This window comes from Gallinula chloropus (genome assembly GCF_964237585.1).
Source record: "Gallinula chloropus genome assembly, chromosome: 8".
NCBI classification, from domain to species: domain Eukaryota; kingdom Metazoa; phylum Chordata; class Aves; order Gruiformes; family Rallidae; genus Gallinula; species Gallinula chloropus.
In genome coordinates this window covers 17,368,717-17,384,400 of record NC_140093.1, presented here as the reverse complement: position 1 = coordinate 17,384,400, position 15,684 = coordinate 17,368,717, and the positions used below count along the sequence as shown (strand labels likewise).

Below are 15,684 nucleotides of genomic sequence, written 5' to 3'. Positions count from 1 at the left end.
AAGTTTTCCATTGTTCTAGTGGTGTTTCATGCTCAAACCTCAAAATTTACTTAATACTCTACATCAGAATGTCACTATTTTTTATAGCCTTTAGAAAAACCCACTGCTTGTGACATCTGTGCTGAATTCATTATATTTTTGTGCTATGTTGTCTCCAGGTAGGCTTTCTTCCTTTCCTGTTTTGGTTGTATCCTGCAAATTATACTTGCTAAGTCACGTGGCCAATCCACATCAGCTCCAAATGACTGAAGCCATAATTATGTTTTGTTATTTATGACAATTGTGGATGGTATTCACAGTCAGACCCAGTTCCCTGTTGTGTGATGTAACAAACGTAGAATAAAAGACAGCCCTATTCCTAAATTGCCTGTAATGTAATTAAGACCAGACGTAAAAAGTAGATGCAAGAAACATTAGAAGGGTACAGAAGAGAGGAGATGATGGAAACTATAATAAGCTCATGTATGTCATAGAAATAAGATCATTCTCTGCTATACAGTGAGGCCTACTTAGATGTTTTATGAACTAGCAATTAAAAGCCAAACAAATCACAGCACTCAAAACTTATCTTGAATAAAAAATAAATAGAAGAGTCAAATTTGAGAAGGATTTTGTATAACATTATCTATGCATATGTCTTTGAAAATATTAATGTCTGCTTTTTAGTTAAAGGAAACAATTTTAAAAAAATGTACAGTACCCAACTAAATTAAGTCAGGATATAAGTTTACACTTGACAGAAATGCCCCATTTGCACCCCACTGCTTCAGGTTCACGTTGAGCTACTTCCACAAATACCTATGAATCTACATCCCTGAACAACTTAATCTGTGTAAGACACTGTAAATACAGTTTACTGAGACCACTCCAGCACATGCACACAAAGGATTGATACCAGCCTGCAGGAAAAAAAAAAAAAAACAACAACCCAAAACTGTATCAAATTATCTATGGTCAAGTTTTGAAAAGAATCTGGCTGCCAAAATCTCAATTATTTTCTTCGAGTTTGACACTTCAATAAGCACTTTTGAAAAGTGCATCTTTCTGCCACTTTAGTACCAAAACGGAATTTCTCCTTGCAGAGTATTATCTTAAGACTTCCCGCATTTAAATTTCAAAGGATGATAGTATTCATGGTGGAACACTTAGTCTTCCAGGTAGGAATCGATTCTTGATTATGGCCTGGGAGACACAGAAGCGGCATTTTTCTTTTGTAAAAGGGATTTCTCTTAAGACTGATGACTTTGCCAAAGCAGCGTGAGGAAAATTCATACTGCATGTCATCTGCTGACATGGCACATAGGGAAAGTTGAAAGTTAGTCTTTATCTGTCAGTAGTCTTTACAAGAATATTAGTAGTAGGAAATAATAAATTACAATATAGACAAAAATTACTTGAAGCATTGCTTCTTTATATGTCTTTCTCATGCATGTGTGCTTCCTTTCTCAGATAAAGGACACCCATTCTTTTCTAAATATTCCAGTTTTATTTTCCAGATAAACAGGCCAAAGCTACCAACATTTCATTACTGTTCACAGTTGGTGCTCTGTAATTCTATGTAATTTTAATTAAAGAAGAATTCTGAGACAGTCTCCCCCTGTGCCACCACCAAGCATACAATTAACTATGTACAATTTCTGCTGGGAACAGTCACACAGTGATTTCAGATTAATAATTTATTATTGCTTCCATTTTTGTGTCAAAAAAAAAAAAAAAAAATAAAAAGCATAGACTATGACCAAACCATCTACTGAAAATGATACATGAATTTGAAAAGATTTTTTTTCCTCGGTGTAGATTTTAAACCTCAGGACCTCATAATTCTGTCCTATGGACAATGAAGATAGATAATCTCCTTAGCTTTACACTCTGAAAATTGCATGTTGGAAAGCCCTTGCTATATGCTTGAGTGAGGAAAGCAATACAAGCAATTTCATGCACAACCTTTCATCATCCTTTTGGTCTTGAATAAATGATTGTTCTAGTACTTCCAATATTGAAGATCCAATTTCTGATCTTGACTGTTCTGGCATTTTCTTTAAATTAGAATCAATATCAAAATAATAATAGCAACTGGCTTTCTATAAACAGACACATCTGTGCTGATCTTTTCCAGCAGATTCAGAAAGCAGGGCTTTTAGTGTAACTGCCCTCACCCAGTAGTCATTACAGCGCTTCAGAAATGATTCAAACAACTCTACAGAGAGCTTCCTTGAAAGCTTCTTAACTAAGATTCCTCCAAATCAAAGAAGTAACAATACATCTGAGGTTTCTTCAGATGCTGAAGTGAGTAATCAGGGAAGTCACTTGAATACTGTCATAATGACAGAAAATGTCTTAGAATCAGAATATGCAGTGAAGTTCCTCCTTGGGAAGTTTTCATATGCTCTCATGTGTGTCTCGATTTTTAGGGACTGTTGTGGAATATTATGACTTGGGCAGAGGAAAAGATTCAGGCACATAGTAAATGAGACCAAAATACAATTTAATCCAGATGTAAAAGTCTAAATTTACACCTTAGCTGATTTCTTTCCTGTCCAACAGAAAAAAAAATCTTTTAAAAACATGTATTATCCCATCACTAACTGTCACTTTGAATTGGAACAAATTTCCTTACAAGGAGCAGTAGTATTCAGATATTTAAAATTAGATGCAAGTAGATGCATCAATTTGTAAATAAGACTATGTGGGGGGGAGATATCCAAATTGATGTCTTCAATATAAAGAAACTCAAAACAATATGTCAATATTTAATTAGAGAATGGCTAAGCTTCTAAGATTTAAAATTGTTACCTTGTATTCAATGTCAATTTTGAAAACCTTTTAGAGTTTGTTTAAATATAGGATGGGATTTATAAACACTGCTCCAAGCAGCTTTCTTTGTTTTTTTCAACTATAAGGTTTTATAACTTTTCCCAGTTCAGTGAAATAAAAAGTACCTGATGCACCTTAAACTTTAGCATACCCAGGTTACAAATAACATCCATTTGAGGTCTAAGTGTTAAATAGCTTCTAAGTAATTTTGAGAACTTAGACTTCAGACCTATCAAAAGAGAGCTGCTTATACACCCTTTTTATGAATTATTGATAATACTGTACTGGAAGCAATCAAGAATTTATGTACAAGCAGAAATCTTGTTTATCTTAAAATGGTGAATTGCCTTTAGCTAAGTGAACAGAAAGATGGACTGAACTTTCAGAAGTGTTCAGACTTGGCTTATTTGAGTTCACGTTGATGTTATCAGACATTTCATGTTAAATGCGTCAGGACCAGAATCACATCCATTGCACTGGAGCAACCGTGTTACCATTTTCGATTCCTTTCTGCTTTTCTGAGACCAACAAGTGCTTCAGAAACATAAACTTTAGTTTTAAGCCACAAAGAAAAACTTATGCCCACCAGCCCTTTTCCGTATGTAAGAGATGTTGCTTGAGAAACACTTCAAGAAAAATAACCTCACTAAAACCAAAATAAATATATTGCATGTATCTTTTTTTTTGGGTACTTTCTTGAGATAAAATGTGTCTTAATATTTTTTCCAGACATTCGGGACAGTGGGGGACCTAAGCCTGTGATGGTGTATATTCATGGAGGGTCCTACATGGAAGGCACTGGAAATTTATATGATGGCAGTGTTCTAGCAAGTTATGGGAATGTGATAGTCATCACAGTCAACTATCGCCTTGGGGTACTTGGTAAGAAGCTTTCAGCTTTCCATTAATCCCTGCTATCTGCAATGCAATTCCTGTTATACCTGAGAATGTATTTAAGAAAAAAAAAAAAAAAAAGAAAAAGAACAGCAGCTTTGTTTTCTTTGTCAAATAAAAGGATAAAAGGTTTGTATTCTGGGCATGAGGTAGTGTGGCATTGCAAGCATTGTCTGGAAGAACCTACTGTCATGTTTTTAGTGGTATGAAACAGGTGTTCCCCTTGCTGAGCTGTTCAGACAGAAGAGTTCTTTTATTTGCTGTGAATAACAGTAATGCTTTACTTCACAGACAGGTAAATTATATATGTTTTTAAAAAGCTGTTAAGTTATGGATGTTAAGAGTTTCCAGTTGGAAGAAATAGTCCAAGTTTTGATTACTGTTGCTTTTTCAAATTATGAAAAAATCAAGGAGGTTATGAAAATATTATTAAATAAGAGATGTACTTTTTACCTGTTTGTGCTTTATTGTGGTTTTTTTTAATTGTTATAGGTATAATTCATGAACATACAGTATTTCTTTCTGAGATGAAATTGGAGATTTAATAGAATTATTTTTTGTTTCAAATAGTTTGAACAGGTTATACTGATGATGTTGGTAGACTTGTGTGGTATCCCTCTGGTAGCTTGTATTTCAAAAACAATTACATTTTGCCATTTGTTCAATGTAGTCATGGTATAAGTGAACACCTGCTCTTGAGGTAATACTATTGGTTTTTTCCTTCTGTGTGTTCCACCAGAATGCTGCTTGCTAAGACTCCTGAAAGCTGGAGTTTGATTCTGGGGTATTTTGGAGGTCTGAAAGTAACTTCATAATATTTACGTTGGTATAAGAGTGTTCCCTTTAACATCTGAAGCAGTGCAATACTCAGCAGTGAGTTGATTCTGAAGACCAGTCAACTTTATTTTCAATTAATGGGTATTAGCAATGCCTGCTGCTCTGGTTTTCTTTTGTGTGGCCATTTCATGTATCATTGTTCTGTTTCTTTGTAATTTGAATTCCGTTAATGAGATTCTCAAATTCATCAGTTCAGGTTTGTTTGGGTAATTTTCTTCCAAAGGTTTAAATTTTGTTAAATTTGACATCTGAATATATTTCAAATTTGGAGGGAAGAAACGGATTTTGACTTTAGAATTTTGAACTTGGTCTACTACAGTTGTGTTTTACAAGGGGATGAATAATTTCCAGAAAAATAACTATTTTTTTTTCTGGATTTATCTCCTTATTATCCAGTTGGAGGTTTAATTCATGACATACTTTAAGCAAGGAAATTCTGATGTTTTGTATGTTTGTTTTCTTCCTCCTCCTGTCTTCCAGTTTCTATAGTAACACATATTGGGCACATATTGGTTAATATTCTGTAATCTTTACCTTTAATCAATATTTTACTTTTACGTTAGTGCTTTCATCTTTGACTTGTCAAACATTTAGCTATATCATCTGCTAGAAGGGTATTCTGTCCAGTAATACAATATGCATTATTTGAAAGCACTGTTTATTTTTGTTAGTTATTTATTTTAATTCCTAAACAACTTATTGTTGCAGTGTTTGAATGGGCTAGTTGCTTGAAAGATGAAAATTAATTCACCTTCGTTGATGGTAAATGGATTTTCCACTTGTAATTTAACACTGATCCCTGAGGTAACCCACTGTTAACATCTTACTAAGCTTAGGAGGATTTCGTTTGTATTCGTGCTTTTGTGGTTCTTTGGACTTTCTGGTCTTTACAGAGCCTCAAGGGGCAGAGAGCTAATTTTCTTTTAAGGGGGACCTATTACAGTAAAACCTCTAAAAGTCACAGTAGAATCTAATGGTTGGTATGAATACTTGAAATTACTTTCAAACTAAAATAACCTTATATTTGGCTTGTAGGGTTTTTTAAGTAAAATATATGCACCCGTTAATGATATGTAGAAATTGTTCATATGTTGTGTGTCTGGTATAGTGCTTGTCATGTACTGATAGTACATAGGTAGTGTGAAACCCATTAGTAATCAAAAAAATAAAAATGGTACAGTTGTCTTTTTTTCTGCCTGCCTTTGTTTTCTGGTTTTAAGATTTGTGTATAATCATTTGAAATATCAACTTTTGCTGGTTTGAAATTCTTTGTTCACCACTATACAGCAGAACGCTACCCTTTGCTGCCACGTTAATTAAGATATGGTGTGACAAATACAGAACAGAGAAATTCTTAACTTCCCTTATTTGATCACTTTCCATAAGGTGAGAGGTTCAGCTTCTCTGTCCGTTGCCTGTGGGATCTCAGTTCACTGCTGTGTTAAATGCCTGGCAGTACAGGGAGAAGTAATATAGGGACGTTTTTTTACATGAGATGATGTAGGGACAAAATACAGTCTATCTTCTCACTTTCATATGGCCTTTATTGGTGTGAGTTTCTTGTCTAGTCTTTGTGGATATATGTCTCAATATATGTGATCTCTGAGAGTCCTGGGAGCTCTGTTGTTTCACTGAGATTCACACTGTGACATTTCTTAATAAGGAAACCAGTTAAATAAATGTTTAGAGCTGCAACAGGAACATTTTCTTCCAGACCAAGAGTGATGGGAAGGGAGGATATACTGTGATATGTGATTCCTTACAGTACTATTATTAAGTCCACAGCAGACAAGCTCTTGTACAATTCAGATGATTTTTCTGTTTGTTCTGAATTGAAACATCCTTTGTCTTATAGACTAACCTGCTCGAGTACCTGCATTTTATGGAGATGAAAGACTTGCTTCTAAATAAACGTTAAAAATTGGTGAAAAGTTAAATGCATTTGGAAAAGAGAAAACAATGATAAAAATTAAAGTAGTATGCAGCAAGTGCATTTAAAAAACAAACAAAACCCCAGTGAGTTCCCTGGTCCAATTTTGCCTTTGAAGCAAGTCTGAGAATGAAAGTCTGTTAGGATCTTTCCTTAGATAAAGATAAGATGGAAAAGAAAACTGTTTACCCTGGAAATTTGGGGACTACTGAATAAGAAGCCGTTGGAAACAGACTATTTATTTCTTCTTCAAATTCTCTTTAAATGCAAGTCTTGTGCAAGCTATCTCATCTAGTAAGGAATACCGTGTGAGTAGTCTAATACCCTTGAAGGACAGCATGGGTGTAAGTGCAGATATATTTTTATGGCCTGTCTTTAGGAAAGGAAGACAAGTTAGGATTTTGAACTCAACTAATTTGAGACTTCAAATGTTTATATAACATATATCCATCTGGTAAAAAGCAGGAGCTTTTTATTTAAATTTCATAAAAAAACCCATAAATGGATTGTAAAAGGAGTCTATTTACCATCCAGAAAAGATCATGACTGATGTAATACTGCCAGTGCTGTTTTTTGTGTTCACTCTTATAAAAGGTTTATTTATAAAAAGAGAAGAATGCTTTGGGTCAGCATCGACTGCTACCCCTTTTACTCTCAAGAAGGAAGAGAGCGAGCTGGTTTATGCTGTGTACTTGTTATTTCAATTTATTAATTTATGGTTGTTCTTGATTATCTTTTAATCACAGGACTTTAATAGAACAGAAAGAAACATTTCTTAATGCAGCTTACAAACTGAACTGGGGGATGGAAGAATGATTCACAGGAATCTCTAGGTTAAGCACTTCTTTAAATTTCTGGTTTTTTTTGTTTTGTTTTGTTGTTGTTTGGTTTTGTTTTTCTTCACTTTAAGAGGATCTGGTTTTCCATACAGATGCAGTATATTGTCATTCCAAGGGTCTGGGTTAAAAGGTTGTAATAAGGAAAAAAGAAAAACTACAGTATTTTTTTTATTTTCTATTTGACATTCTGAATATCTGTATCAGGAAGGCAGAAGCTCTATAACTATAAAACCATAATTTATGCCAGAAATAAAGCACACCTGTAAGTGAGATGGTCTTAGTTGTGCTTTCTTTAATTGTAAGCAATTTTTCCATTTGAGGAGGGTACAGGCAGCATTGTTGTCATTTAGCCCTGTGTTTGCATTGTCATCCATGAGTTGGAGGATATTGGCTGGGAGTACTGAGTAGAAAACACCTATCCAGGTGTCCCCACACTTTGATTTTTTTTTTTATTTAATTTTTTTCCCCCAGTGTGTACTTCTAATGCTACAGGATTAAAAGTACATACTTTTATGATATAGTCACTGGAACTGTTTGAAAAGCCTGATATCCTTATTCTTACAGTACATTATTTCCCAAATAACTCCACTGAAATCAACAGTGCTCATAAGTACAGTGCTTCCCCTCGTGAAAGAGCCTTGATGCCCATAATTCAAAATGAGGAAAAAGGTACTGGAAAATTGCTACTCATGCCCAGAGCTGCTTCTAAGAAAAGCTATTCTTTGAAGAGGTCTGTTGTGTTTTTCCGCCCAAAGCTCAATTTTTGAGTAGTGTGTTGTGTCCTCTGGACGTTAGGCTGCAACATTCACATAAAATAAAATTTAGAATAGTGGAAGAAAACAGAACAAAGCAAAAATACTGATAAAAAGTTCTTTCCTGCTTTTGTTAATGACTCTTAGAGCTTTATGGATGATCTGGTGACAGAAGGTGAGTCTTGCTATGTATGCCTTAACATGGTTGGTTGTTCTGTGTCAGAATATATTAGGAAAGTACATTAGCTTTGAACGTAGACATTGCTTCCGTGTAGAATTATGCCAACCAGCAATATCTTACTGGCTAAAGAGGTATGTGAAATATAAAGATACAGCCCTGCAGTAAGTGTTGGACATTCTGTGCCAAGCCGAGCATTTCTGCCGTTATCCATCCATCTTTCTCTTAACCAGGACACTGCATATTCCCAACAGTAAAGACTATTGCACAACTTTTCCTTTATGAGTAAGTTTATGCACATGAGTTTCTTCCAATTGCTATAGTACTTCCAGAATGTAGCCCAGTGAACCTTTAAATGGGATGAATAATTATTTGCAGGATTGAATACAGACATGAGAATGTATTGTAATGAAAACTAATTCAAAACAACTTGGAAATACCTGCCCATTTCGGGGGACTAATTTCATTGTGATTGACTAGAAGGTAGTGTGTTGCTTTGTTTTGATATTTTCCTCTTTCTAAATAGAGTAAAAGGCTTTTTTTTTTTTTTTTTTTTTTACCCTTAGTGCTTTCAAATTAGATCTGGGGTTTTTTGGTGTTAATCTAATTTGTCAAACTGATCAATCCTTATTTTTGTAATTACGTACTTTGTAGTGTTCCACTCCCATAGTTTGTAGGGTTTGCTTCTTGGGGTTATTTTTGCTCTCTGCCCTTCTCCATATTTGACATCATGGTAATACTTCTGAAAATATTAACCAGAGGATATCTTTCCAGTATGTTTCAAAATCAGATATGAAATATAATCCTTTCAAAAACTGCTTCATATCTGATTAGAAGATGCTTTAGTCAACTTCATAAAGATATTGTGATGAATTAGTGTCCTGTGTCATTTAAGCATTTTTACATGTATAATCTATCATGTTCCTATTCTGCAGCCTGGAGAGTTTTCTTTCTCCTGAAAATAAGCCTCTTCACTTGAATAAAAGTAAGCATCACCTACTCACACCACAGTGACTATTCAGTGAATGGAATAATGTTTGTTTCATATCAAAGGAGATAAAAATTGTAACAAGGTGCTTTTTCCTATATTGCTTTAACTCTGGGGTTATCTTTTATAGTTCCCAATTTAATATCCAGTTAAATTAGGAAAATGTTTGATCATTAGCATCAGTGACAAGCACATCCATTATCTTTTTATGAAACCTTAAAGGTACTGTCATGAGTTGGTATTTTATTCCAGCTTTGCTGTACCACCAAAGGGTCTCTGATGAGCCTTTGTTCTATTACCCATTTCTGAACATGTTTGAGTAAAAATGATGGATGAACAGAAGATTAGATATTATTGCCTAATTAAAAGTACATTATATTGAAAGTAAAGATGGGAAATTAATAGCAAAACATATCAAAATGTGCAGTCAAAAATCATTCATTTAGGTTTTCTGAATTGGAAGAACATGCAGGAATGTTAAGTTGTAAATGCTTTTAGGGACCCTTGGCACCTTCACAAAACATCTACTTTAAATATACGAATATTATGTTGCACATATATGAAATATTACCATTTTGGGATTACACAATAAAGAAGTGTCCAGAAGGCCTTATCTGATCCCACCTTAGCCTTGGGCATGACTGTTTCTTGGTATGAAGCACTCCAAATGAATTTGATAAATAGAAGAAGTTAAGACAGAATGCATACTGCAGTTATCTATTCCCTCTGGTGATGTACTTCACAAGGTCTGATTTACACATACTTGGAATTCTAGAAATGTATTAGACAATTCTTATTTAATATAGTAGGTAACCTCAGGTCAGCCCAGTTTGCAGGAGGCCCAAGCCCAGCTCATCTAGATTTACAGTGTCCCAATTTCATAGGTCCATTAATAGAATTAGCATTCAGATCTCAAACCTGCTGTAATTAATAACATTTTAGTGGCTTTTTTGTGAGCTAGTACCAGCCAAAGGGAGTTGTGTATGCAGTGAAGCAGAGAAAGAAGATTGCCACACTTGAATCTGTACCATCAAAATGACAAAATGGACTTGCAGTAAACAATAGGTTATTGACTAGGTATGTTTAAAGGGTCAACTGCAGTGCACAGCAGGCAAGATATTTATGAAATGGGAACCCTGAATATATAGTGCACTTTTAAAATGAACCATTTCTTTTCTATTTGTGCTTTTTCTAGCACAACAAATTGACATTATCCATCTGCTTGGATAGATGGATACACACCCGCTTCTCTATTTTTTAGGGCACAAAGACATCATTTTGTTTGCCATTGAATAGATTTCTATCTTGGTACAGGTACATTTTAAATAACAGGTTTGTTCTAACATTTGTCACTAGACTTCTTTTTGGTAAACAGAAAAATAACAAATAACAAAGTTTAAAACTATTCATTTTGGCATAAGAGCAATTTGTGTCATTTCTGTCAACAGAAATTACTTTTTGGTAAGATAAATTCCCTTGATCAATATTTAATCATATAATAAAAGTATTCTAGTTTTTCCAAATAGCAGATTTATCTTTGAAAGCATAATAAACTTCAACTTGACGATATTAGCAAAATAGGAAGGAGAAAGTGTTCACTGAAGACAAATTACAGAAGTCTTACTGCTTCAGAAAAAAAAATCTAAATCTTTGACTCTACATGTTCTTTGTAATTTTTATGATCTAGCTATGAGTAGCTACCTTCCCGTTATGTAATACCTGACAAGATTACTTTTATATCATCGCTGATCCCCAGGAAAAACCTCTGATCTACAGTACTACAAATGTTTAGGTATACAAAATAATCTGTATAAAACACTACACTGTCCTAAACCTTTGGTTGTCTCATGATGGAAAGACCTGTAGAAAGCCAGTTTTGGCATCACCCTTAGAAGCAAACAGAATTTAGGCTGCTCTGCCTTTGCCAGGATGTGAAACTTCCCAGGAAAGAATATGTCTGACTGCAAGCCAAGAGGTAGGGATAAATTAGGATTTTTATGCAATCTTTATCTCTCTGCTGAGTGTTCCAACACTGAAAGAATCCTCTGACTTTCCAATATTCTGGTTTTCAAGCAAGGCAAGAAGAAACAAGCGACAACTCAGCATCTAGGTGAGATCCATGCCCGGTCTTGGTGGGCGGGGCACTCTTTACTCCTGAGTTTTGCACTGCTGTAATTCATGGCCAGATAAAAGGCAAATGAAGATGTTTTTGACATTTCTGCTAGAAGTAACAGGACAAGTAGATGGCATACTTAGCATACTTGTGAATTCCCAATTCTCTGAATTTAATTACATATATTAAAATATTCCCAAGTTTTCTGAAGCTTAAATGAAGCACTACTGTATACTGTGGGGCTTTGGAAGCAATAGATAACTTGACAGGGATTTCCATTGCAAATGTTGCTCTCGTTTTTCACACACTTCAAATGCATAAAATTGCTCATTTTATGTTTTTTTCGTGTGCAAATTAGTTTACATATATAGGTACGAGCTCAAATAATGTTCTGATAGTTCTTTGATGTAATACCTCATGATATTTTTTTAATCAGTTGAATAGGAACTGTATTTTAAGGATGTAACAGCACTTTTTAACAGTTCAAGAGTATTGTGAGTAATAGATCTAGTGGTCCAAAGCTCTCTTGGTAGCAGTACTGGCAAGAGAGGGTCTTAAATTTTTTCTTCTACTTAATGTGTGACCCTGTGTAAATGCCTGCCTTAGTCAACATAGAACACACCACAGTAAAATATAACAATTTGCATTACTTTCCAGTGTAGAATATATAGAAGACTGCATTGTTTGATATACTGATTTCTTACACAGCACAGTGTACTGGTAAATAAATATTAGTTTGGCAAAAACTGATTAGAATATATTATTATGTGAAAAACTGCTAGTTGAAGGCCTGTGAAAGGCCAGAGGAAATTATATTTATTGGTTAACATTCCTTATTAAGCAAAGTATGAACATTTCCTTCTAGCAAATATGAATAATAGATACCAAAGTATTTTTAGAAGTATTTTGACTCTCTTGTGTTACATATATTGCAAGCTAACCATATATTTTTAAAAAGAGGAAGATTACTTAGATACCTTAATTATTTGAAATATCTTCATATTTCAGGGGGTTTGCTGTTGCTCAAAATGAGAAGCAAGACAGAAGTAAATCTTTTTTTTTTTTATTGTTCTGTAATAATTTTTTACTCTGTCAAGATTATAATGAAACAGAATCAAAAAGAGGTGAGCAGTCTTTCTCTGGGAGACTCACTATACATTCAAGAATTCAACTGATTGTAAAACTATTCTTGCTGTATGTTCATTCTTAAATTTTTGCATTTATGAAATCCTCCACATTGGTTATAATTTGTTTGTCTTCTCAACGTTCACCACCAGGGTTTCAGATGGGGGATCTTAAATTGCCATAGGTATTAACTTAGAATGAAGTCTTCAGTACAGAAGGAGGAAATATAAAGAGAGGAGGGGCATAACACCCAAATAATTTAAAAAAGAAAAGCCAAACATATTGCTAACCAGTTTTCCTTACTTAGATTCTAATATCCCATGAATTTGTTAGGCACTTGTTTGTATCATCTCATTGATTTTAACAGGTAAATTAATTTCTTTAAAAAAAAATCCATCTCTACTTGTCAGTATAACTTATTACACATTAGCTGATTTGTTTCTATGACCAAAATTTTCCTTTCACCTTTAGCAAAATACTCTAGCTCAACTGAAAATGGTTTTGCATTTCATCTGTAAGGCTTTATTAAAGCAGTGAGATGCAATAGGGTGTGCTTTACAGAGTCATTAATGCATGCCCCATGTGTGTTGTGAGGCATGAGGCCAAAGGCCATGTGCTTTCAGCTACCCATGAACCATATTAATGACCCTGTAAAATACACTCCTGAGCATCCTAATGCTATTATAATTACTCACTTTATTATTACATGCCTCTTGAAAAAAATTCTCTAAATATTTTCCTTTCCCTTTTATATAGTCCTTAACTAGGAAGGCAAATTTATGCTAGACTGAAAGGGATATGTTCACAATAAAGAGAGTATTAACTTTCTTTTCACCATTTATTCCTGGCAATTCAAAATTTTTTAACACTTCATGGGCTTGCACGTTCTGTGTGTTCGAAGCTTACAACCCATTCCACTGTTGAGTTTCTCTTGTTGTAATGATTATGTTTGGATGCACATTGCTTGGATTTTGTTTAGCATGAGTTCTTGAAGTTAAAATGGAAATGTGCTCACTATTTCATGTATTTTCTTTCTAATAAAAAAGAATTCACTTGGTATCTACCTTGCTAATATAGGTCTTTTCTAATGTGGGTTCCATCCAGCTGAAGACATGCCGTAAAAATGTTATTGATAAATAACACGATGCTACCTGCATCGTCCAGCAACCACAAAATTCCTCATCTGCAGTAGTACACAAATTCCATCTTTACAGCTGTCTGCAAGCTAAATGTTATTTGAAATTTAATGTTGCATTCTTAAATAGCTTTAAAATGACACGTAATTTCCTTTCCTTCCCCCTCCATAAGAACATAATGTGTTTCTTTTATATCCTCTGAAAGTTCTATAGAGTTTTTGGCTGGTTTCTTTTTATAAATATTTCATAGCTGGTATTTTGATCTCTGGTTCAAATTCAGTCGTGGCAGCAGATGTTTTTGTTGATAAGTTTCTTTTGAAAGCACCGTGTGCAAACGAATTTACAAACAGCATATTCAGTAGGTGTAGTGGAACTGATAATTTTGAAAAAGTATTATCTAGAATAAATGCATGGTTTTAACCTTTTTCTTCAGAAATACCAAATAAGAAGACAAAACAACACTGACTGTCTATGGTGCAGCTGAGGGTCAGAAAATCTCTGTATTATCTTAAAGACATGGAAAAAAAGCCCTCCTCTTGCAGACAATGCTCTCTGCTGTAAGCAATTTCCAGTTCCATGTTGCCATAGAGCAGGTCCTTTTGCAAAATGGTTACAAACAGCTGTCGTTAGGACTCATGGCTATTTTTACTAGGACCAACCTAAAATGGGAAATACTATGTGTCTTGTAAGAAAGAATCAGCACCAATGATGTGTTGCATCTGTAGGAGAACCACCTTATCTCTAAAAGTGAGGGAGATCTTTGCTGCTGCCTAGAGCACCAAAGAAAACTGGCTCTATGTACTTTTCTTTGTTATCCCCATTTTTGTAAGCACCTTTGGCTCACCACTGTAGAAGTCTTTGTAGTGTTCAAGAATGATTCAGGACAAATTTGCCATATTGCTCTAGTAGTATGTGGGTCTTTGCTTTTATATGTTTCTCTTACAACACTCCAGCAAGGAAAAATGAGCTCAAGTAGGCTTATTTCCCATTAATGATTGAATGCTGTCACTTGGGTGATGGAGATAGATAAACCAAGTTCCTTTGACTGTACAAAGGAGAGCTTTTGTCATGAGACTGCACTTTCATTTACATAAGTGCTTAGTCAGTCTTTCAGTGCTAAAACTTTTGAGTCCTTTAAAAGCTTTTTCCATCACATTATCTTTGGTTCCTCAGTGTATCCTCCCTGGAGATCTACACCAAGTAAGGTAAAGATAATCAATCTCACTCTGAAAGAAACAAAATTACTTGTGACGATCAATGTGTGCTGATAGTTACTTGTTGTTAAAGTCAACCTGCAAAGTTGCAGAACCCAGCAGAAACTTAGTCAGAACATGGTTCTTAACTTCTCACTGCCAAGTAAGCAGTATGAAGGAAGCCACAAGAAATGAAAACAAGCATAGGAAAGGGTTTTCACTATCTTAAATTTAAGTTTGTTGAGAATGAAGAAGATTTTTTCTGAAAAAGAGACAGGCTCAGAGGTATCTACCAAAAGGTAAAATGGGAATGGGCACAGTTACACAGGAAATTCTAGTAATCAAAACGTTGTTTACTCTGAGGGTGGTCAGATGTTTCAACCTGTTGCCCAGAGAGGTGTTGGAGTCTCCAGCACACAGGGATATTCAAACCCATCTGGACATAGTCCTGAGTAACCTGCTGTAGTTGACCCTGGTTTAAGCAGAGGAGGTGGTAGACTAAGCAAGGTCCAGAGGTCCCTGCTACCTCAAGGTTATGATTCAGTGATCTTAGGGCATAGCAGTGGGATACGAAGCACTGTAAGGGCACAGATGAATTGTTCTCTAGATGTCTATCTGACTTTTTAACTCCTGATTATCTTTGTAAACCTTGTCTCTGTTCCAACTGGACTCTCATTAAAATGAATTAGCCCATTATAACTGGCTTAGGCAAACACTGTGCTTTTCTGCAAGGCAATAACCTCACCACTAGCATTTCTGAATGAGTAGATCTATCATCTGCTTTCACTTGCTGTGGCTTCAGACTGTGGCTCACAGGTGCAGAAAGGATTACTACTGTCACCATCCCAATGGAGTAAACTAACTCTGTTTTGACAGTCTGGCAGT

At 34.9% G+C, this 15,684-nt stretch overlaps 1 protein-coding gene across 5 annotated transcripts in view; it reads left to right on the top strand.

Moving 5' to 3' along the window:
- The window catches only part of NLGN1 (neuroligin 1), a gene marked incomplete at both ends in the record, with an annotated part of 304,519 nt that overhangs the window by 104,910 nt on the left and 183,925 nt on the right, over positions 1-15,684 (top strand). For all 5 annotated transcript variants that reach the window (XM_084267404.1, XM_084267403.1, XM_084267402.1 and 2 more), the window contains one exon: positions 3,544-3,696. In XM_084267404.1, coding sequence (XP_084123530.1) covers positions 3,544-3,696 — 153 coding nt within the window. The remainder of the gene's footprint in view (positions 1-3,543; positions 3,697-15,684) is intronic.